Below are 22,942 nucleotides of genomic sequence, written 5' to 3'. Positions count from 1 at the left end.
ATTCATTCAACGGTTTTAGGATAGAGGCCGTATACAACGGGAAGGTAGAGGTGTAGTTAGATGCTGTCATTGCATGAGTGACATTTTCTGTCAGGTCACGTGACATTGACTTACAGCTGTGGCTATCTGTTCCATTGTTTATACCACAGTTGATATACTCCGTCGTGTTTTTGTAAATTTCACACTCAATACTCAATAAATCTTTAAATTATGTATGTAAAGTCCATCATACGTCTGAATCAATTGAGTAAACAACTAACAACTCACCGTAGTAACATTCCAACGTTGCCAGGGTCTCTCTGTTAAAACATCAATGGCTTCAGATTTCTATTTTTTCAACATTAGATTCCACCAGAAATCGGTTTCTTATTTTTAAAATTTGATTTTGTATGAATACACATTTTTCATTTTGTTAATTTGGTTTTTTTTTTTTTTTTTTCATATGAAACACTTTAATTATTGAAGTTGTGAACCTCACGTTTCATTGGAGGATTTTAACGTGACTTCAAAATAGCGGCATTTTGGACACACGTAATAATACTCTATTACATTTGGTGGGGTTTTTCTTTTGTTTAAAAAATGAATAAAGAAAACAAAGGACAAAATGCGAACAGTCTCAAAGTTTTTAACACTTTCTACGTGGGCAGTTGCTAAGTACTGACCGTAGACCGGTGGTTTTTCTGCGGGTACTCCGGCTTTCCTCCATCTCCAAAACCTGGCACGACCCTGGGTAGTTAATAGGACGTTAAAAAAAACAAAGCCATGCATGGGTCGGGGTCCCTCATTTAGCCGATTGTTTTTTGTTGTAATACACTCGACTGAATTAAAAACCATTTATTAACACTTATATATGTGTCTAATGATGTTTTGTCTGTGTTTGATATTTTCACCTGATAACATAAATATATTGTCTCACCTTTCAGAAGCCGCTGGTCAGGATTATATTGTCCGGAATCTCCGTATTAACCTTGTTTGTCCACTTTTGATTTTGTTTTTATCGGGTTTGAGCTCAAATATTTAACATTCATGCTTCTGTTGGTGTTTGTCATCGAGAAGTCAGAAATTATTTGATAGCTTACAGGTCGTAATTAATCTTGACAGTTTTCGTCAAAGTGAGATTCATAATTACAAATTTCAAAGGCTTGATGAAAGAAAATGTTTGTCAAAGTCACATTCTTTTGTCTGTAGTTTACAGCTGATATTCTACATGATATTATGTATGCCTATGGCCTGTTTTTCTTTCTTTCTTTCTTTCTTTCTTTCTTTCTTTTCAATGTTGGCTTTTGATATTTGATTCTTTAAATCGCTTTTTTTATTGACACTAGATCTACATTATATCAAATATTTACCGTTTTCAGCACCTAACCACAGGTCTGTGTGTTAGATCTAGGCTATATATTTATGAGCTGTTGTGGCTGCCGCTACTGAAATTTGCTAGGCGTGTTCGAGTTGTGTCCCTTTACTTGTTTTTTTTCGTGCGATAAACGTTCTCAATGGAGCGTCTTTACTGGGGCGAGAAGATCTAGATCTATATATATATCTGTTAAGGGAGGTTAAATAATAATGTACTTTCAATTGTATATAGAAATATGACAAATATATATCCTACCTGAACAGCTATGTAAGGGTTTTAAAGTAAGTTAGGTCATTTTACGGAAAGTCTGTCCGTTGTGTATTTGTAATTTAGATATAGAGCTGTCAAAACATTCAAGTGATCACGATGTCCTTTGGGAAAATACCCGGATTTAGTTAGCTAAATCTATATTGTAGAGGTTTGTTTTGAAGAATTTTCGATTAGATAGACTCTTCTATTTTGTGTTGTAGTGACTATATAGTTATATTCAAGGGTTGTCATAGGATAATTCGGAATATAAGGTAAACTATTGTTGCTGTTGTGATCGTCCAAGTGTTCTGATATCTATGACAACGATTTCCAAAATCTGTCAAAATTGTTTGTTTTCCATTTTGACAACTTCCTGTCTATATGAGATACTTGTCAGTCGTGCTTAGTAGCAGAGATTTTCTAACTTTTCTCTGAGATTTGCCGTCATTATTTAACTCGTAACTAGAAGTCATTGTTTGTATTACATGGAACACATAATTTCCAACAATTTGGAATTTCCAGTGGCATGGAATATTGTTTATTTATTGTATTGAACAACAAACATAAATTTCAAGCATTTCTGTAGAATAAAAAGTAAAATGTATTTAAAGACGGACTGTCGCAGACAACCCGAAACACTCTGAAAACTTACAGGACATTTGGTCTAGTAAGCGTGTATTTCTTATATTACCTGATCATTATCATCACCAGATGAAATTTTTATCAGACCAGATATTTCGGTATATTTTTCTTGTTTGTTTTTTTAATATATTGAGAACTTGATAGTCTATGGAGCAACAAAGGCCTGTGTAAACATTCCTAATTATCACACTGGAATGCAAACAACGTCTTCTTTACTCAAAAGTATATATTTCTGTTGCTCTGAAAAAAATCTTGACTTCTATTCATGATATAAATTTTAAACGCGCCTTCATAATCATTTGATGCAGATGAAAGTTGTATATATTTGTAACCCGCCTGTTCAACAGTTGCAAACATTTATAATATAAAAAATATTATGATGATGAATAATTCTACATAATCAAGTAGGTATTATAAGCATATTGAAATGGCATGTACTTGGAAAGATATATGGCATGTGCTCGGAAATCGTAATGAATGGTTTACACTGACAACAAAATTACAAATGGCAGACTTGCAATTTGCTTTTGTTTTCCGTCGGGAACAACAAAATAAAACTATTAAAACATTTGAATATATTGGTAATGTTTCTCATATCGGCCATGATGTCCGTCGGTCAAACAGTGTTTGGAATTGACTGCTATAGCTACCATTCATAAAATAATATGTATATTATCTTTGAATATATGCATACAAGTATATATTGATTTGGAATTAAGAATTACCTGTCTTCCATTGTTTTTCATGTATATTGTGGGAAAATCCAATTAAGTGAATTGGGGAAATTTCACCTGTAAATTATGTTAAAAAATTGCAAGGTAATAAATGTTTCATTATGATAGCACATACCTATTTTGACCACATGACTGTCCTTTTTAGCTCACCTAGCTAGCCTGAAGGGCTGATGAGCTTATGCATAATATGCCATGGTGCATCCTTGTCAACTGTCTGTCATCAACCGTCTGTCAACATTTCCTTTAAATCCCCACTAGTCCTAAACGTCTGTATGGATTTTGATGAAATTTTGTCTGGAGTATTATTTGACAAAAGAGATCAAACGTATGAATTGAGTGTGTGGCTACCCTGTGCGGGAGGGGCAGGCCTAGGGCCCATTAGGGAAAATTGAGGTAATTCCTTTATATCCCTAATTTAGTCTTGGAACAACTGAATGTATTTTGGTAAAATTTGGTTTGGAGCAATACTGGGTAAAGAAAATCTATAATGTTATATAACATCTGGAGGATGTGACCGGTTGCAGTGGAACAAAGGGGGCCCAATGAAAATTGAAATCTTTTTCTTTTTTGAGAATAACAGGATTTGGCTCACCTTCAGTTTGAACCATTGTTGGGAGAGGCAGTTAAAAAGTTTGAAAATATTTGAAATACCTGGTATAACTTAAATTAGTTTATTTTACCATAATTCTGAAATATCCAGGTGAGAGATGCAGGCCCTCTGGGCCTCTTGTTTTCGGATCTATTTTGTGTGATAATTGCCATCAAGATTTTTTGTGGAAAGAAGGGCATTAGGAATGGGTTGTTTTGCAGTTATAGAGACCGGAAAACAGTCCTCAATGAGACAGATTTAGGCTTGTACTTGCAATGTTGAGTTTCTGATATGATAGATTAAAAGTGTGTATTAAAATAATATGAAGTTCGTTTGTTAGAACCCATTTTGGGTCATTTAGAGGCATGGATTCTGTAGTAGCTGGTGGCTACCTCACTGAACAACATAAGAGACCTGTCCCACCATACCAAATAAGAGTAGAGTGACTATATATTTGTCCAAGTTTATATTAGGCTTCAATAAATCTGATGTTCATTGAGGACACGAAGTCCAGCAGCTTGTGCACTAATACTACATTTTTGTTGTACAGAAAAAAACCAATTTCCACAAGGTTGTAACCTGTTACAGATATTAATTCTAATGTTGTAACCTGTTTCAGATATAAGTCCGACAGTAGAATGGGTTTAGCAAGTGAAGATCATCGCATGAGACATGTTTTCCGTAAAATCAGTTTATGTTGTATATTTCTACAAAGGTTGCAGGTACGTATAAAAAAATTTTGTTTTGTATTTTATTCTTTATGGAATTTTGATAAATTAAATTTTGATTAAATGAAGTCTATAATAATGAAACTTTGTGTACATGTACAGTACAGTACATGTATATACTTTCCACCCTGCTGGCTTCTTTTAGCAGGAGTCCACAACTTGAATGCATGTGAACTTGAGAAGTATATATAACGGATGTGCAGTGCTCCAATAATGTGCACCAATATTGATACAACAGTAGTCAGTCAGCACAAAAGATTTAAATCACAAGTTAGCGTTTCCAGGAATTTGTATTTAACTTTACAGTATATTGCATACTGACAATAAAATTGTGGCATGCACATGAAATAGAAAGAAGAAGAAAAAATGGTCAGGTGGTTAACTCGATATCTTTGTGTCTCAGACTATGTGTGAGTCCATACAAAACTTGTTTACTATTGGTGTCTAGTGAACCCCTAGACCGATTTACATGTAGCTCGTATTCACACCATAGAAGAGAGTAAAAAAGGCTCAAAACAGTAAAAAAAAACTCTGTTGCTCAAATTACATCTGTCTAGGTTCTGAAACAGCTTACGTAGAATTTACATTATCACAAAATATGGAAATCAAAAGATTACTTCTTCATATCAAACTAATGCAGATAGAATTTTTAATCATGTTTGAATATAAGTTTTTAAAAAATGTGATTTACAGCATCTTCATTCGTCCTACTTTGTGTGTTATTTTTCTCTCAGAATTCCAGACAAAATGTGAAGACATTTCATGAGAGAAGAGGACCGGTAAAGAAAAGTAACTTTAGAGTTGCTTCCCTTTGTTTCCTGTTTCTCAGAAGACTACATGTAAGTATAAAAACTTTGTGTATAGCATCACCATATTGTTTGCTTCAAGTATTGCACATATGAATGTTTATGAACATGTCAGTATGCTATGAATAAGTTTTGCATGATTTATATATAATTATATATCTGGTATATGATTTGGCCACACTTAAAAAGATGTTCGTTTCTGTCGTCCTAAATCAGGATTTAACCAGAAAAAAATGTCATACATATATATTTACCATTGTATGGCACTGCCGCTATATAACCCTACCAATTCAGTTGCGAGTTCACCAGCTTATGAACTGCCAACTGAAATTTGAATTTGAAAATTTCAAAAAAAAATCGCACGACAAATAAAAAATCGCAGATGGTAAATATAAGCATTGAACGGCTTTCAGTTGGCATTCATAGTCAATATGAATGCCAACTGAAAGCCGTTCAATGCTTAAATACATTACCTCTTGATTGCCAAGACTCCTCCCATATTTTGTGATTATTATGACATATAATTGGAAATTTCCTTAACAAGACAGGGCTTTGTCTGGTAGCTTTTTGAGGCCGTTAATGGGTCCCATTCCCAATTGAAATTATTTCATATTTAAGCCAAATTCCAAAATTTTGCAGTTTACTCCTGGAAAGATATTTCAAAATTCACCAATTTCTTCCCAAAATTAGACAAAATGCCCCATCCCAAACCAGTGAGAAAAAGCCCTGAAAAAATCCTCTCCTGAAAAAGATTGTAATCAAATATTCATGGTAGATGCTTTATTTTTCACAATTCAATGATATGCTAAATTTATTTTTTTTAATTAGAAACAATTATTTTTGAATATACTTTCAGTTGCTCTTGAATTCACATAATGTAAGCCTTAGGTCAGTTTGAATTGTCTGATAATTTAACATATTTTTCCCAATAAAAGTAATAGTTCTCTAGCTTAAGTGATAGTTCTCTAGCTTAAGTAATAGTTCTCTAGCTTAAGTGATAGTTCTCTACCTTAAGTAATAGTTCTCTACCTTAAGTGATAGTTCTCTACCTTAAGTGATAGTTCTCTAGTTTAAGTGATAGTTCTCTAGCTTAAGTGATAGTTCTCTACCTTAAGTAATAGTTCTCTACCTTAAGTAATAGTTCTCTACCTTAAGTGATAGTTCTCTACCTTAAGTGATAGTTCTCTAGCTTAAGTGATAGTTCTCTAGTTTAAGTGATAGTTCTCTAGCTTAAGTAATAGTTCTCTAGCTTAAGTGATAGTTCTCTACCTTAAGTAATAGTTCTCTACCTTAAGTGATAGTTCTCTACCTTAAGTGATAGTTCTCTAGTTTAAGTGATAGTTCTCTACCTTAAGTAATAGTTCTCTACCTTAAGTAATAGTTCTCTACCTTAAGTGATAGTTCTCTACCTTAAGTGATAGTTCTCTACCTTAAGTGATAGTTCAAACCCTGGTTATTTATAATTGACGAATGATTGATGTTATTTCGGATAGTGTGAACATATCAGATGAAGACAGTAAAGTAAACGGTTTTTGGTGAACTCCATTTAAATCTCGCAATTGGACCCAGAAAATGCCAAGTTTGATCAACAGACACTTTTAAACTTAACTTAGGCTAAGCTTAACTTCAAGCTATCCACTGATTTAAAAGCTGTCAAAGGTTTTCTAGTTTTTCTAGTTTTGAAATTAAAATGATTTTTATTTTCAGCCCTCCATCGCAGTTTTCAAACTGATAATGCACCCCATTTACAATTAAAATTTATATTTATATAATTATGTAAAATTCATAAAATTTGCAGTTCACTTCTGAACGTTTCATTCACTGACTAGTTCACCAATTTTCCTTTTGAAATGAGGCAAAAAGTCCCTGATATAACCAGTGGGGAAATAAAGATAGTCAAACCTGTTATTAAGGACACCTGTATATAAAGGATAACTGTCTATAAAGGATCAACTCATCAGACCCACTCCTTCTAATTTACTTTATAATTAACCTCTGTATAAAGGACACCTGTCTATAAAGGACAGACTCACCAGACCCACTCCTTCCAATTTACTTTGTATAAAGGACACCTGTCTATAAAGGACACCTGTCTATAGAGGACAGGCTCACCAGACCCACTCCTTCCAATTTACTATATACAATTAACCTCTGTATAAAGGACACTTGTTTATAAAAGACACTTTTTATCTGTTCCTTAGGTGTCCTTTATAGACAGGTTTGACTGTACAATGTATAAGTTCTCTAGTATAGTCTGTCTGTAGTTTTAGACCAGATAAAGTAGAGAGGAATTGATCTCAAATGTCATACATGCATGTTCCGTATGTATTTTGAGACGTATAAAAAACACAGCGGCTGACTAGTTCGCAATCACAGGGATAACTCCGGATGGGGCCATTTGCCCCATATTTTCAAAAATGGCCCATGAAAACTCACAAATTTCTTCAATTTTCTATGTTTTGGCCCATACGATTCCTGAAATCTTGTCAAAAATGGCCCATGATTTCTGGGTCCAGGGTGAACCCTGCAATCATCATAGATTTTAAGAGTCAAAGTTTGTTAGTGCTAATTTATAGAAATGTTTTAGAGTGGAGGGATTAATTGTTACCTGGTTTTGGATTTCGAGACTAATTAGAAGAATTCATAGACTTGACATAATATTTGTGGAGGAAATTTAAAGAACAAGAAAGAATAGATTGTAGTTTTGAAGATACGACTAAAAGTTGAAGGTAAATCTGTATTATAATTTTGAAGGTACGACTAAAAATCTATAATTTTGAAGATATGACTAAAAGTCTTAAGATAAATCTGTATTGTAATTTTGAAGATACGTCTAAAAGTCTAAGGTAAATCTGTAATTTTGCTTGGCAGGCATTTGAGTCCCATTTCAGGACTGCTAGTACCCAACATGTCCATGATCCTGCAAACAAACCGACATTCAGGGTGGCCAGTCTGTGTTTTGTATTCCTCAATAGACTGCATGTAAGTACTCACTTATTGTAGCATTTTAATTTAGGTTTTAGGCCAAGCTAATCAAATTATTAGTTGTTCACCTTTAGGTTTTAGGTCATGCTAATCAAAATATTGGTTGTTCACCTTTAGGTTTTAGGCCATGCTAATCAAAATATTGGTTGTTCACCTTTAGGTTTTAGGCCATGCTAATCAAAATATTGGTTGTTCACCTTTAGGTTTTAGGCCATGCTAATCAAAATATTGGTTGTTCTCCTTTAGGTTTTAGGCCATGCTAATCAAAATATTGGTTGTTCACCTTTAGGTTTTAGGCCATGCTAATCAATATATTGGTTGTTCACCTTTAGCTTAGTGAAAAGTTGAAGTGGTGAGTTATGATTTCACATTAAAGTAGTAAATGTACTTATTTTTGCACACAGCACACTCAAGTTTCCATCCATTAGCAAATTTTTACAGAACGATGTACTGAAGAAATGGCGCCTGCAATAGTCTCTATGGAAAAAGGATATATTTACAGTAGTTAGTACAACCACAATATACGGAAATGCTTTCAGTGCGAAAAGTGCTCAATTGTATATGTATAAAGTACAGTGCGTTCGGTAAGACGTCCGGTAAGTCTGCGTGCATTCGTGTTGACGGTGTGTCGATTAATTCAGTTAAACTTGCCAGAAGTCGTATATCAATTTAACAGTGAAGTCTCATACTGTACAAAGAAATGACAAACTTTTCTTAAATTGCCTCTTACTTAACATCTATACTGGTGTCTGTGTCCAGACTTACGGGATCTACAGACTTAACTGATATGACTGTATTTCTTTCAATTATGAATAGATCTAGACATGAAGTTCTTCGTCTTTTGGACTCTGCTTTTGACCGTTATGTTTAAATCCTTAGACTGCTGCATGGATTTGTATGGTTATACTCCCCCCACTGCTGCATCAGTTATTGAAATTGAAAAAAAGAAAATTCAAATTTATATAACAAAACAAATATTTGTAGTACTGTGAATAAAAATTATGTGAAAATTTTCTTGTTTTCACAAGATTTCTAACATGGTACCAAAATTAAATGTTGCATCATTACCTGCATATTTGCTCACTAGGAAAAGAAAAGAAAATAAATAGTTTATCTGTTTTATTATAGAAAGAAAACATCATTTTGCAACAAATTAACATGGAAAATCAACATTATTGCAAAAAATAAAACAAAACAGTGGCAAATCATATCTAAGTTATATCTTAGGGAACTCATTAAGGAAATTCACTAAATTTCTGAAACTTTTTAATATTTTTTTGGCACATTTAGTCATATGTTATTTTATCAAACACAATATATGCAGTAGATGCTGAATTGAAAGATTCAGTCCCTCGGTCACTCAAACTGTCGTTAGCACCAGGTAACAATACAGCTTGGTAGTTCGCCACTGATACACACGGAAACACGTAGGAACAGAGAGAGGTAATTTAAAGTTAGAACACCAAAAGGTTGTTTGTTTCCTTTTGTATATATGTCCCTAAGGGCTTTCTTTTGGATACAACCCACACCGTCACGACAAGGACGAGCACGTTTCGCACCTGGCTTACCAGGTATGCCTTCAGGGAAATGAAGTTCTGTCAGACGACTTGGCTTTGGTCAAGGATTTTTCTTTATCTCTACACAAGAAATCTATCACAACATCCTCATCGCTCCAGTCTATGTCAACGGCCATGTTTGACACAAGCAACTTTCAGTTTCAGTCTTACCTTTCTTTATTATGCTATGAAAACTGCTGATAGACGGAATGCAGAACGAAACTACCAATGAGAGGTCTTGTTTATCAGACTTCAGTCCACAATTGAATTCCCATACATGTTAACGTTTCTGCCAAGGAAAAATAAATGTAACAAATCTTCAGAGTTTTGTAAAAGATCTGGTTTCATATTTTATTTTTAGAACTTTTCAAGTTACACCCACAATCAGCTGGAAGGTACCTCATCATGACACATTTAAGAAAGATTAAAAAAAAAAATTGTTTTATTTTTTCAAATCTAATTTCATTACATCCACACACACACATTTTCTATCACACATAGAATATTGTAGGATGTGTACATGTATCATCATCTTCATTGGCTCATTACACTTCACCCATGTCATCAGTGAGGTTCTGGATAACTTGGCACAACATCGATGTCTGCAGCAGTGAGGGTCAGGATAATTAGACACAACAGAAGTGAGGTTCTGGATAATTAGACACAACAACAGTGAGGTTCAGGATAATTAGACACAACAGAAGTGGGGTTCAGGATAATTAGACACAACAACAGTGAGGTTCAGGATAATTAGATACAACAACAGTGAGGTTCAGGATAATTAGATACAACAGCAGTGAGGTTCAGGATAATTAGACGCAACAGAAGTGAGGTTCAGGATAATTAGACACAACAACAGTGAGGTTCAGGATAATTAGACACAACAGAAGTGAGGTTCAGGATAATTAGACACAACAACAGTGAGGTTCAGGATAATTAGACACAACAGAAGTGAGGTTCAGGATAATTAGACAGAACAGAAGTGAGGTTCAGGATAATTAGACACAACAGAAGTTAGGTTCTTGATAATTAGACACAACAGAAGTGAGGTTCAGGATAATTAGATACAACAACAGTGAGGGTCAGGATAATTAGACACAACAACAGTGAGGTTCAGGATAATTAGACACAACAGAAGTGAGGTTCAGGATAATTAGACACAACAACAGTGAGGTTCACGATAATTAGACACAACAGAAGTGAGGTTCAGGATAATTAGACACAACAACAGTGAGGTTCAGGATAATTAGACACAACAGAAGTGAGGTTCAGGATAATTAGACACAACAGAAGTGAGGTTCAGGATAATTAGACACAACAACAGTGAGGTTCAGGATAATTAGACACAACAACAGTGAGGTTCAGGATAATTAGATACAACAACAGTGAGGTTCAGGATAATTAGACACAACTTGTCAGTTCCACCACTTGTTGGTTCCACTACTTGTCAGTTCCACTACATGTCGGTTCCACCACTTGTTGGTTCCACTACTTGTTGGTTCCACTACTTGTCAGTTCCACTACTTGTTGGTTCCACTACTTGTCGGTTCCACTTCTTGTTGGTTCCACCACTTGTCAGTTCCACCACTTGTTAGTTCCACTACTTGTTGGTTCCACTATTTGTCGGTTCCACTACTTGTTGGTGCCACTACTTGTCAGTTCCACTACTTGTCGGTTCCACCACTTGTCGGTTCCACTACTTGTTGGTTCCACTACTTGTCGGTTCCACTACTTGTCGGTTCCACCACTTGTTGGTTCCACTACTTGTCGGTTCCACCACTTGTCGGTTCCACCACTTGTTGGTTCCACTACTTGTCGGTTCCACCACTTGTCGGTTCCACCACTTGTTGGTTCCACTTGTTCCACTACTTGTTGGTTCCACTACTTGTCGGTTCCACCTGTTCCACCACTTGTTGGTTCCACTACTTGTCGGTTCGATATATTCCACCACTTGTTGGTTCCACTACTTGTTCCACTACTTGTCAGTTCCACCACTTGTCGGTTTCACTATTCGTGGTGGTTTGTATTTCTCGAGAAGCTGAGAAACAGGCCAGTCTGTGCTATCACGGCTGTCCTTGCTTTGGGCAAGACACTTTACCCTAATTACTCTGAATGGCATGGGACAGGACTCCTAGATGTTTTTAGTGAGGTAGTCACCAACCAGCTACTACAAGGATATCCCACCTTAAAATGACCATGGTTGTTCATGGGTGATGAACCCAACAAATAAATCTTTTAGGGCCAAACATCAATGCTGTGAAGTTTTTTTTTTTTTTTTTTTTTCAATTTGACACGTTTTGGACATTGGTTAGATTTGTATTCTGCCATTTTCATACATGTAGCTTAATCAAAGTAGGAATGGAGTCACAATCATTCTTACCTCATAAAACAGAATACAATGGATACTCTAGTGTGCTGTATGCTACTATATGTTGATGTGTTTTAGTTTTGATGCTATGAATTTATCACAGGACAGAAAACAGTAACGTGGAAAAGTTGCTAATAATGTCCAAAAAAAAATTGCTGCATGGATTTTGTGTGAAATATATACCCAAGGAATACAAATTGATTTGACTTTTTTAGCCCACCATCATCAGATGGTGGGCTATTCAAATCCATCTGCGTCCGTGGTCCGCCCGTCCCTCCGTCCCTCCATCCGTCCGTAAACAATTCTTGTTATCGCTATTTCTCAGAAAGTACTGAAGGGATCTTCCTCAAACTTCATATGTAGGTTCCCCTTGGTGCCTAGTTATGCATATTGCATTTTGAGACCAATCAGAAAACAACATGGCCGACAGGCAGCCATCTTGGATTTTGACAACTTGAAGATTGTTGTCGCTACTCCTCAGAAAATACTGAAGGGATCTTTCTCAAATTTCATATGTAGGTTCCCCTTGTTGCCTAGTTATGCATATTGCATTTTGAGACTAATCGGAAAAACAACATGGCCGACAGGCAGCCATCTTGGATTTTGAAAATTGAAGTTTGTTATCGCTATTTCTCAGAAAGTACTAAAGGGATTTTTCTCAAATTTCATATGTAGGTTCCCCTTGAGGCTTAGTTATGTAAATTGCATTTTGAGACTAATCGGAAAACAACATGGCCGACAGGCAGCCATCTTGGATTTCGAAAATTGAAACTTGTTATCGCTATTATTAAGAAACTAATGAAGGGATCTTCCTGAAATTTCATATGTAGGTTCCCCCAGGTGCATAGTTATGCATATTGCATTTTGAGACCAATCGGAAAACAACATGGCCGACAGGCAGCCATCTTGGATTTTGACAATTGAAGTTTGTTATCGCTATTTCTCAGAAAGTACTGAAGGAATCTTTCTCAAATTCCATATATAGGTTCCCCTTGGTGCCTAAATCTTAAATTTTATATATAGGTTTCCCTTGTTTGAAAAGTACTAGAGGCTTCTTCTGAATTTACACAGATTAGTAAGACTTAGAAGAAGAGAAAAGTAGAGAAAAGATCAATCTGACATGGAACCTATGAAGAACATTCAATGGTGGGCGACAAGATCCCTCTGGGATCTCTTGTTTCTGTTTTTTTTTTTAACTGTTAGGGTTGTTAAAATTAAGCAATGTACTGCATTATAATGGATTACTGATACAAGTTGTATGTACAATCTGTTATATAGCATTCATCATGAAGACCTTATTACATGTAATGGTCATTATATTATTCTAAGACTAATTACATGTATATTGTAATTATATAGTTGTACATGTATATATACAGTAGTTGGGTTCTCTATTGTAATTATATAGTTGTACATGTATATATACAGTAGTTCGGTTCTCACAATATCTGCCACAACACTGTGTTTGACTCAGGTTTCTTCAAGTTGTCGTGGGTGCACCGACGATGAATATCCCCTGTATTCCACCAAAACAATTCTAAAACCTGCTCACAAAATATCAAGAAAACAAATGAAGAAGCATTACATGGAGGGGATAAAATTATCACTGAAAGACAACATAATTCCATTAATATGGAAATAAATAAAACATTTCACAGGTGTAAGTTTATGTCCTTGAAATAACGTTCGTGTTTCTCCTGGTGAGGAAATGGTCACCTGGTAGACGTGTACAATTTATTTATAGGGGACGGTGGGTATAATTATACCCCGCAACAAAGTTAGGGGGGTATACTGGAATCAGGTTGTCTGTCCGTCTGTCCGTCTGTCTGTAGACGCATTTTGTCCGGACAACTCCTTAACCGATGGGCCAATTTCAATGAAACTTTGCACAAATATAGAGGACCATGTGTAGATGTGCATGCCACTTTATTTTTCTCAAAATTATGGTTGCTATGGCAACTGGTCACTATAAACAGGTTTTTCGATAAGAACCATAACTTTAAGTTTGTCCGGACAACTCCTCCTAAACTAAATGGCCAATTTCAATGAAACTTCACAAATATAGAGGACCATGTGTAGATGTGCATGCCACTTTCTTTTTTTCCAAAATTATGGTTGCTATGGCAACTGGTCACTATAAACATGTTTTCTGATAAGAACCATAACTTTAAGTTTGTCCGGACAACTCCTAAACCGAAGGACCAATTTCAAGGAAACTTCACACAAATATAGAGGACCATGTGTAGATGTGCAGGCCACTTTATTTTTTTCAAAATTATGGTTGCTATGGCAACTGGTCACTATTTTACTGGGTCATCTTAACTAGCCTCTAATTAGCAGTTCCAATGCACCAATGACTCGTGCAGATTGCGGGGGTATTATATATAGTCAGCCATCCTGTCGACAGTTCTAGTTGAAGTATGTTGTCTTCGCATCGAAAGTTTTGGGGAATTTTGACGACACCATTAAAACAATTAACATGCACAGTTAGGAAAGGGGCCTAAATATGAACACAAATATATAGACTGGAAAAAAGATCTTAATATCCTACAGGGAGATAACTCTCATACATAAACACACATAATAATTGGTGTTATTGATAGAATCACAGGTAAATTAGGTTTGTATTAAAAGTAGACTTTGATTTTAACAGCAACATATTTATTTTATTGAAAAAAGTAACAGGTTTCTGGTATGATCTTTGTATCTTAAAGGGAGATAACTCATACATAATACACATAATAATTGGTGTTATTGATAGAATCACAGATAAACACTCTATAATCACAGTTAATTAAGGTTTGTATTAAAAGTAGACTTTAATATTTACAGCAATATTTTCATTTTATTGAAAAAAGTATGCTCTTAATATCTTAAAGGGAGATAACTCTGATATTTAATACACATACGATTTGTGTTAAAGATAGAATTTGATATAAAGGGAACTAACTCTAGGAAAACATCAGAGGTAGTATATTTCTTTAATACAAATACCAGTGATATTTTTACAATGTTCAGCTGTTTCTCCCATAGCTAAAAATGTATGATTTTACCTAAAATAGAAAAAAAAAATCTTCAATATCTTCCAGTATCATTGAAGCAGGCACAGATAGTTGAAACTTTCATTATTTGTATTTGAAACATTATTATTTTAAAACAACTGCTACTTGTTACAGGCATTTGACCATGAGCCTCAGCCACAGAGCAACAAACACCCGCCATCCCAGCCGACGTGGCACATGCCTGCCGCTAAGTGTGGTGGCCGACGACAGAAACGCAATTCTACAAAACAAAAATGTACCTGCTGCAAACTAAACACGGATTCTGAGAGTGGCGAGGAACAGACGAGGACCATTCTCACAAACACATTCCGGGATATAGTGCCAAAATTGTCACGCATTTTGGTGAATCAGGATCCTTTTAGCTCTTCATCTATATGGACTAAGAAATTTGAGCCTCAGTCGTGGCCATCACTGTTGCCATGGAAGGACCCAAACAATAAACCAAAAGATACATTTGAAACACTGGAAAAAAGAATGCATACCTTGTTACGGCTTTGTAAGGGCAAGCAAATACCCAGTGATATAAAGAAGGAAATTGATGCTTACCGTGAATATCAATTACAGGTAATTATATTATAAATATGTGTAGATTACATGTAAATATACAGGTAAATATGTGTAGATTACAGGTAAATATACAGGTAAATATGTGTAGATTACAGGTAAATATACAAGTAAATATATGTAGATTACAGGTAAATATATGTAGATTACAGGTAAATGTATATGTAGAATACAGGTAAATGTGTAGATTACAGGTAAATATATGTAGATTACAGGTAAATATATGTAGATTACAGGTAAATATATGTAGATTACAGGTAAAAATGTGTAGATTACAAGTAAATATGTGTAGATTACAGGTAAATGTGTGTAGATTACAGGTAAATATATGTAGATTACAGGTAAATATATGTAGATTACAGGTAAATACGTGTAGATTACAGGTAAATATATGTAGATTACAGGTAAAAATGTGTAGATTACAGATATGTAGATAATTTATTACAGATAAATATATGTGTAGATTATAGGAAAATATATGTAGATTATAGGTCAGCATTTATACAAATACAAGAAAATGTTTATTCAATTAAAGATAAATATTGACACAAACACAGGTAAGTATTATATAATCACAGGTATAAATATATCAATACATTACAATGAAAGATACAATCACATATCTTAAACAATCAGAAAAGGACAATCAGAAAGGGAGATTGTGTGATGGTTATTTTTAACTCACCTGGACGGAAGGTCTGGTGAGCCTATGTCATGGCGCGGCGTCTGTCGTCCGTCAACATTTGCTTCGAATCGCTACTAGTCAAAATGTTCTTATTGGATTTTGACCAAATTTGGTGAGAAACAAAGGTTTTGTTTTGGACAATAACTAGCTGATGTATAAAGCTTTGACTTATCTAGGTTTTGTTTTGGACAATAACTAGCCGATATATAATTCTTTGATTTATCTACGTTTTGTTTTGGACAATAACTAGCTGATATATAATTCTTTGATTTATCTAGGTACAGCAACATCAGACAGGTGATATTTCTAAACTTCAAGTCATTCGACAAAAGAGGAAAGCAACTCATAAACTGACAGTGGCTATAAGAGAATTTGCGGAGGTGATAAAATGGCACGGACCGCCAGCACATTCTGAAGAGCTGAAAAAGGAATCAAGAAGATTTAGAGAAATAGTTCAGCATTCGGACTCGTCGAATAGCCCACTATCCTCGCAGTTTGAAGACATTTTTTCCGCAATAGCAAATATTGAGGTAAGATTATTAGAACTTTGTTTTGATATTTGTTTTGGGGACTTTGATACTAACTAGGCACTGTGTTTAGAATATGAAGTGGGTGATATTTATTAAAGGGCGGTATATAGGGATCACTCTGTCTGTACATCTGTCCTTGTGTATGAATATTTCTCTCGGTACAACTACGACAGGAAATTCAAATATAAATCTTCAGATCACCAACACATAGTGCATATGATACATTGTGCTAATAAATAGATATATAGCTTAGAAACACAAATGACGAAGGCAGACAACTTTTTGACTCGTGCCCTAACTGGGCCTCGAACTCACGATCTACGGCACCCAATCGCCTAGCCAGAAATATCCGCAGCCTATACCGCTGCGCCACATCGGCGTTCTTAACTATGTCCATGTGTATAAAGATATAAAACCGTTTATAGACGATACATACTACTACTGGTTCATCTTACATACGGGCGTACATAGCCGCCTAGACGATACATGCTACTACTGGTACATCTTACATTACGGGCGTACATAGCCACCTAGACGATACATACTTCTACTGGTTCATCTTACATACAGGGCGTACATAACCACCCAGACGATACATACTTCTACTGGTTCATCTTACATACGGGCATACATAACCACCTAGAAGATACATACTTCTATTGGTTCATCTTACATTACGGGCGTACATAGCCACCTGGTATCTGACATGGGGACACACAACTCTTTTCCAAACTGCTACTACTCTCATTACCATATATCTTATTAATTAGTTGAACACTATCGTTATTTACAACTGGAGACCTCTCAACCCTTAATAAAAACATGGGAAACCTACATAGCTATATATTTTTCGCTGTTAACATCCATAAAGTCCTACTAATTGAAATTGTACAAAATTAGCAGTCTGCAGTATGAAGCATTTTCCTATTGCAATATTTGTCCTTGATTTATTTGAGAATTGTGTCTTTGTGTAATTTGAGTATTGTGTCTTTACGTAATTTGAGTATTGTGTCTGTGTGTAATTTGAGTATCGTGTCTTTACGTAATTTGAGTATTGTCTTTACGTAATTTGAGTATTGTGTCTTTGTGTAATTTGAGTATTGTGTCTTTGTGTAATTTGAGTATCGTGTCTTTGTGTAATTTGAGTATTGTGTCTTTGTGTAATTTGAGTATTGTGTCTTTGTGTAATTTGAGTATTGTGTCTTTGTGTAATTTGAGTATTGTGTCTTTGTGTAATTTGAGTATTGTGTCTTTGTGTAATTTAATTATTGTGTCTATGTGTAATTTAATCATTGTGTCTTTGTGTATTTTGAGTATTGTGTCTTTGTGTAATTTGAGTATTGTGTCTTTGTGTAATTTGAGTATCGTGTCTTTGTGTAATTTGAGTATTGTGTCTGTGTAATTTAAATATTGTGTCTTTATGTAATTTGAGTATCGTGTCTGTGTGTAATTTGAGTATCGTGTCTTTGTGTAATTTGAGTATCGTGTCTTTGTGTAATTTGAGTATCGTGTCTTTGTGTAATTTGAGTATCGTGTCTTTGTGTAATTTGAGTATTGTGTCTTTGTGTAATTTGAGTATCGTGTCTTTGTGTAATTTGAGTATTGTGTCTTTGTGTAATTTGAGTATCGTGTCTTTGTGTAATTTGAGTATTGTGTCTTTGTGTAATTTGAGTATTGTGTCTTTGTGTAATTTGAGTATTGTGTGTTTGTGTAATTTGAGTATTGTGTCTTTGTGTAATTTGAGTATTGTGTCTTTGTGTAATTTAATTATTGTGTCTATGTGTAATTTAATCATTGTGTCTTTGTGTATTTTGAGTATTGTGTCTTTGTGTAATTTGAGTATTGTGTCTTTGTGTAATTTAAATATTGTGTCTTTATGTAATTTGAGTATCGTGTCTGTGTGTAATTTGAGTATCGTGTCTTTGTATAATTTGAGTATCGTGTCTTTGTGTAATTTGAGTATTGTGTCTTTGTGTAATTTGAGTATCGTGTCTTTGTGTAATTTGAGTATTGTGTCTTTGTGTAATTTGAGTATCGTGTCTTTGTGTAATTTGAGTATTGTGTCTTTGTGTAATTTGAGTATTGTGTCTTTGTGTAATTTGAATATTGTGTCTTTGTGTAATTTGAGTATCGTGTCTTTGTGTAATTTGAGTATTGTGTCTTTGTCCAGGGGTCCAATACTACTCCAGAGGAGTATATGCGACAGTTCAACCAATCAGATACCGGGGGAATGATTCCGCCGAAGCCGTATTCACACACAAGTCTCATGCCATATGCTGCGGCTGCTGCCTGTATGGAAGAATTCGGCACAAATTTCTCGGAATCTGCTGCTGCCTATCGACAATCTCACTACGCACAACAAACCCTAAACCTGAAGAGAAACTTAGCAGCATTTTGTATGCGGGAAGAGGAAGGGAAAAATACATCAAAGAAAAAACGTACAGGCAACTCGGACTAGCATTTCTGATGCTCTTTTCTTACAAATTTGAACACAAATTCATGTATTGATATTCACAGATATTTTTTTTAATGTTTGAATCTGATAATCATTTAAAGCAACCTCTCGTTAATTTGATTAAAAACTTGTGAAAAAGTAATGTTTCCATTCAGACTGTAGTGTTGCAGTTAGATATTTAATGGGAAATATTTATAGACATTTAAAAAGTATTTTACTTTGAGGTCAAAAGTTGATTGTTTTGAGGTCAAAGGTTAATTGTTTTGACATCAAAAGTTGATTGTTATGAGGTCAGAAGTCGACTGTTTTGAGGTCAAAGGTTGATTGTTTACAGTTTTCCATTTTGTCATATGTATAACACGGATCCGCCAAATTAACTTACATGATAAATGTTGTAACTTGTTTTCTATGGATATTATTGGTTTTTCCAGGAAATGGACTGGTTGTATATAACATTGTTGTATATTGTATACCTAATTGTTTTTGTTGATTTCCTTTGTTATAAGCATGTAAATATAAGTTATTGTTTTTTTTTTTTTTTTTTTCCTATTAAGTTTTTGTGATCTTCTCATCTATCGAAAATTAACAAGCCAAAATTTATTTTTTTGTAACCAAAAGATTTAATATGAATGATAGTTTTAGATTTTGTAAATTTTTAAATTTGATCAAATTTTATTACCCAGGGGAGAAGTTTTATATTAAATATCGTTGGTTTCATCCATGCTTTGCTTGAGCCACTCCATGACATTTGATTTTGAAACTTGAAACATTGTTCATCATACCCTTCTGTAGATTAATGTTAGATCCACAATCATAGCTATGTATTTATTATATACCAGAACGAAGTGATACTCCACAAACATAGCTATGTATTTATTATAATTTAATTTTGTATGAAACACACATTTTCATTGGCTGAAATAATTTTGTTATACCTCCATAACAAAATTTTTGACGTTGTGAAATGTAACATCATTTTTGTTTGGCTGATGACGTTGCGTACTAATTTATCACAGAAAAGAGTTCGCCAAAGAAAGTGAAATATCTTGGTGTGTATAAGACGAAATTAAATTATAAGAATTAACATTAATTATTTTTTCTGTTATACAGTCATAACATAAAAAAACTGCAGTGTACTCTCTTCATAAACCGCTTCGCGGTTTATTTAGAGTACACTCCAGTTTTTTTCTGTTATGACTGTATACAGAAAAAATAATTGATGTTAATCCTTAAATATACCAGAACGAAGTGATACTCCACATACCTAACAAACAGATATTCACCGGGTCAAAAGCAAAATTTTAAGTTTTAAAAATTATAGAAAAAATTACATAGAACTGACCCATCAGAGGTTTTCAAAAAGTATCTGGTTAGACCAAACTTGATATCATTAAATTGATGGAAAACAGTTAAAATTTCATTCTGTTTTATATTAAATGTGTTTTTGTCTCTAAGATGAATTAATCATGCTTCAGATTGTCATATAATTTTGAACAGGACCAACAGGTCACAATGTGTTGAGTATTTTTCTTACGACAAGCCCTTACCCACACTTTACCATTGTTTTCTGACGACAAACCCTTACCCACACTTTGTCAGCATTTCCCAAACGACAAACCCTTACCCACACTTTGTCAGTATTTTTCTGACGACAAACCCTTACCCACACTTTGTCAGTATTTTTCTGACAGCAAGCCCTTACCCAGCACTTTGTCAGTATTTTTCTTACGACAAGCCCTTACCCACACTTTACCATTGTTTTCTGACGACAAACCCTTACCCAGCACTTTGTCAGCATTTTCCTAACGACAAGCCCTTACCCAGCACTTTGTCAGCATTTTCCTAACGACAAGCCCTTACCCACACTTTGTCAGTATTTTTCTGACGACAAGCCCTTACCCACACTTTGTCAGTATTTTTCTGACGACAAGCCCTTACCCACACTTTGTCAGTATTTTTCTGACGACAAGCCCTTACCCAGCACTTTGCCAGAGTTTTCTGACGACAAGCCCTTACCCAACACTTGACCATTTGAATAAAGGAAAGTAATTCACATTTGATTTTCTGTCACACCAGGGCCGTTTTAATTTATCACAGTCCAAATGGTTGGACTGTTGGAACAAAGGTGTTCGTTTATGAAGTAAGGACAAGCCTGGAATTTTTTAATTTTTTTTTTTTCAGTTGAGCTTTGACAAAACTGTTTTAATACCTGCAGGTCCATCAATATATATGCCTGATATATTACATCTAAAATCAGACGGACCAGTTTATTAGCTTAAATGGACAGGCCCCAAATTTACACGTAGTTGGCCATTGGAATAAGGGGAAGTAACTCACTTGATTATTTTCTGTCATGTTTGCATCCTCTTGATGTGAAGTATACCTGATGGTATGTTTGGATTTAATGGAGAATTGGAAATTCCCCCATCTTAATTACTGAAATCAGAATCTTAACATTTTAAAAAGGCAAACCAATTCATCGCTGTGCTAAAAGTTTTCCTCCGAGATTTAAAAAATTCGGATCTCCACATTGATGCATTGTCATTTTGTATAACAGAAAATGTAATTGATTTCAAAATAAAGCACAACTGCTGTTTATGTACATGTACAGGTACCACTGACATACCTGTCTGTTTCCTATTTTTGCCTGTAGATCTATAGGGAACAACCAACCAATTGAAAAAATATATTTTTGAAACAGCCCCTGTGTATAGAAAGTTGAGCCAAGGATAAAATGTCTGGCAGCCACTGATTGGCCAGTATGTTATGAAGTGAGAAAAAAGATATGTAGACTGATAGGTAACTATCAATAAGAAATGTTGATATAAATTTCGTAGTCCGATTGATTTTTTTCCCAAAATTTCAGATGATAATAGTAAACAGGTAAACATTTACGATTTTTGAGAAGTTTTACTGCGAAATTCACCTATTTTCAAAATGGCTACCCTGGAGAAAATTTGAGCTGAAGGACCCAACTTTTTTTTTTGATTAGGTGTTATATCAGACCCTAAACTTTTGTTATAAAGCTTAATTGTCATATTGAATTCAAGAATTTGAATGAAATACTCCAAAACGTTAACACTAAAATCTATGGGAAAACAATTGGTTAGGTTGGTCTCTATACTGGGTACAGATGATATACTGTCCGTGGGATTTTAACAGGAACACACTGTTACTTTGTATCAATAAAATAACATACCCTAAGTAATCATTGTTGTTCTACTGTAGACCTAATTAACCTTTTTGTTTACAATATTTTTGTTTCATGTTCTTCTGATATTTAATTATAATTTCTTATATTAAATCAGTCACCAGTGTATTCATATTTTCTGTTTTTGTTTTGTTTTTGTTTTTTTTTTGAGAAATTGATCAAAATTCACTATATCTTACATAATGGTCATATGGTCACAAGAAATTTGACTATTTCTGAAAGTTATTAACATGTTAGAATTGTTCATCATCATGCAACACAGTGCTAACTGAATATAAAGGCTATGATGTCATAGATATGATGGGGAAACTTACCAGTAGTTTTAGATTGATTGACAAAAGACACAAGATATTACAAGTACAGTAGTATATTTCAATTAAATATTAAGAGTTGGATATTTTAGGGTTCAGATCAAATTCATGGG

At 34.5% G+C, this 22,942-nt stretch overlaps 1 protein-coding gene across 3 annotated transcripts; it reads left to right on the top strand.

Annotated features, from left to right (window-relative positions):
• Positions 1-1,717: 1,717 nt before the first annotated feature.
• On the top strand, positions 1,718-20,183 carry LOC117317716. 3 transcript variants are annotated; one of them, XM_033872607.1, is made up of 7 exons: positions 1,718-1,772; positions 4,188-4,290; positions 5,031-5,135; positions 7,974-8,084; positions 15,188-15,637; positions 16,601-16,852; positions 19,023-20,183. In XM_033872607.1, the coding sequence occupies exons 2-7, from the start codon at positions 4,207-4,209 to the stop codon at positions 19,308-19,310; spliced, it is 1,290 nt and encodes a 429-aa protein (XP_033728498.1). In that variant the 5' UTR covers positions 1,718-1,772; positions 4,188-4,206; the 3' UTR covers positions 19,311-20,183. The 3 variants fall into 3 exon arrangements, with proteins under 3 accessions (XP_033728498.1, XP_033728496.1, XP_033728499.1); XM_033872605.1 differs by having other exon boundaries at positions 1,745-1,875; XM_033872608.1 differs by lacking the exon at positions 7,974-8,084 and having other exon boundaries at positions 1,745-1,875.
• The last annotated feature ends 2,759 nt before the right edge of the window (positions 20,184-22,942 follow it).

The sequence above is a fragment of the Pecten maximus genome, chromosome 19, assembly GCF_902652985.1.
Source record: "Pecten maximus chromosome 19, xPecMax1.1, whole genome shotgun sequence".
Taxonomy (NCBI): domain Eukaryota; kingdom Metazoa; phylum Mollusca; class Bivalvia; order Pectinida; family Pectinidae; genus Pecten; species Pecten maximus.
Note: the sequence above shows the minus strand (reverse complement) of the source record. Positions and strands in the feature narration are given on the sequence as shown.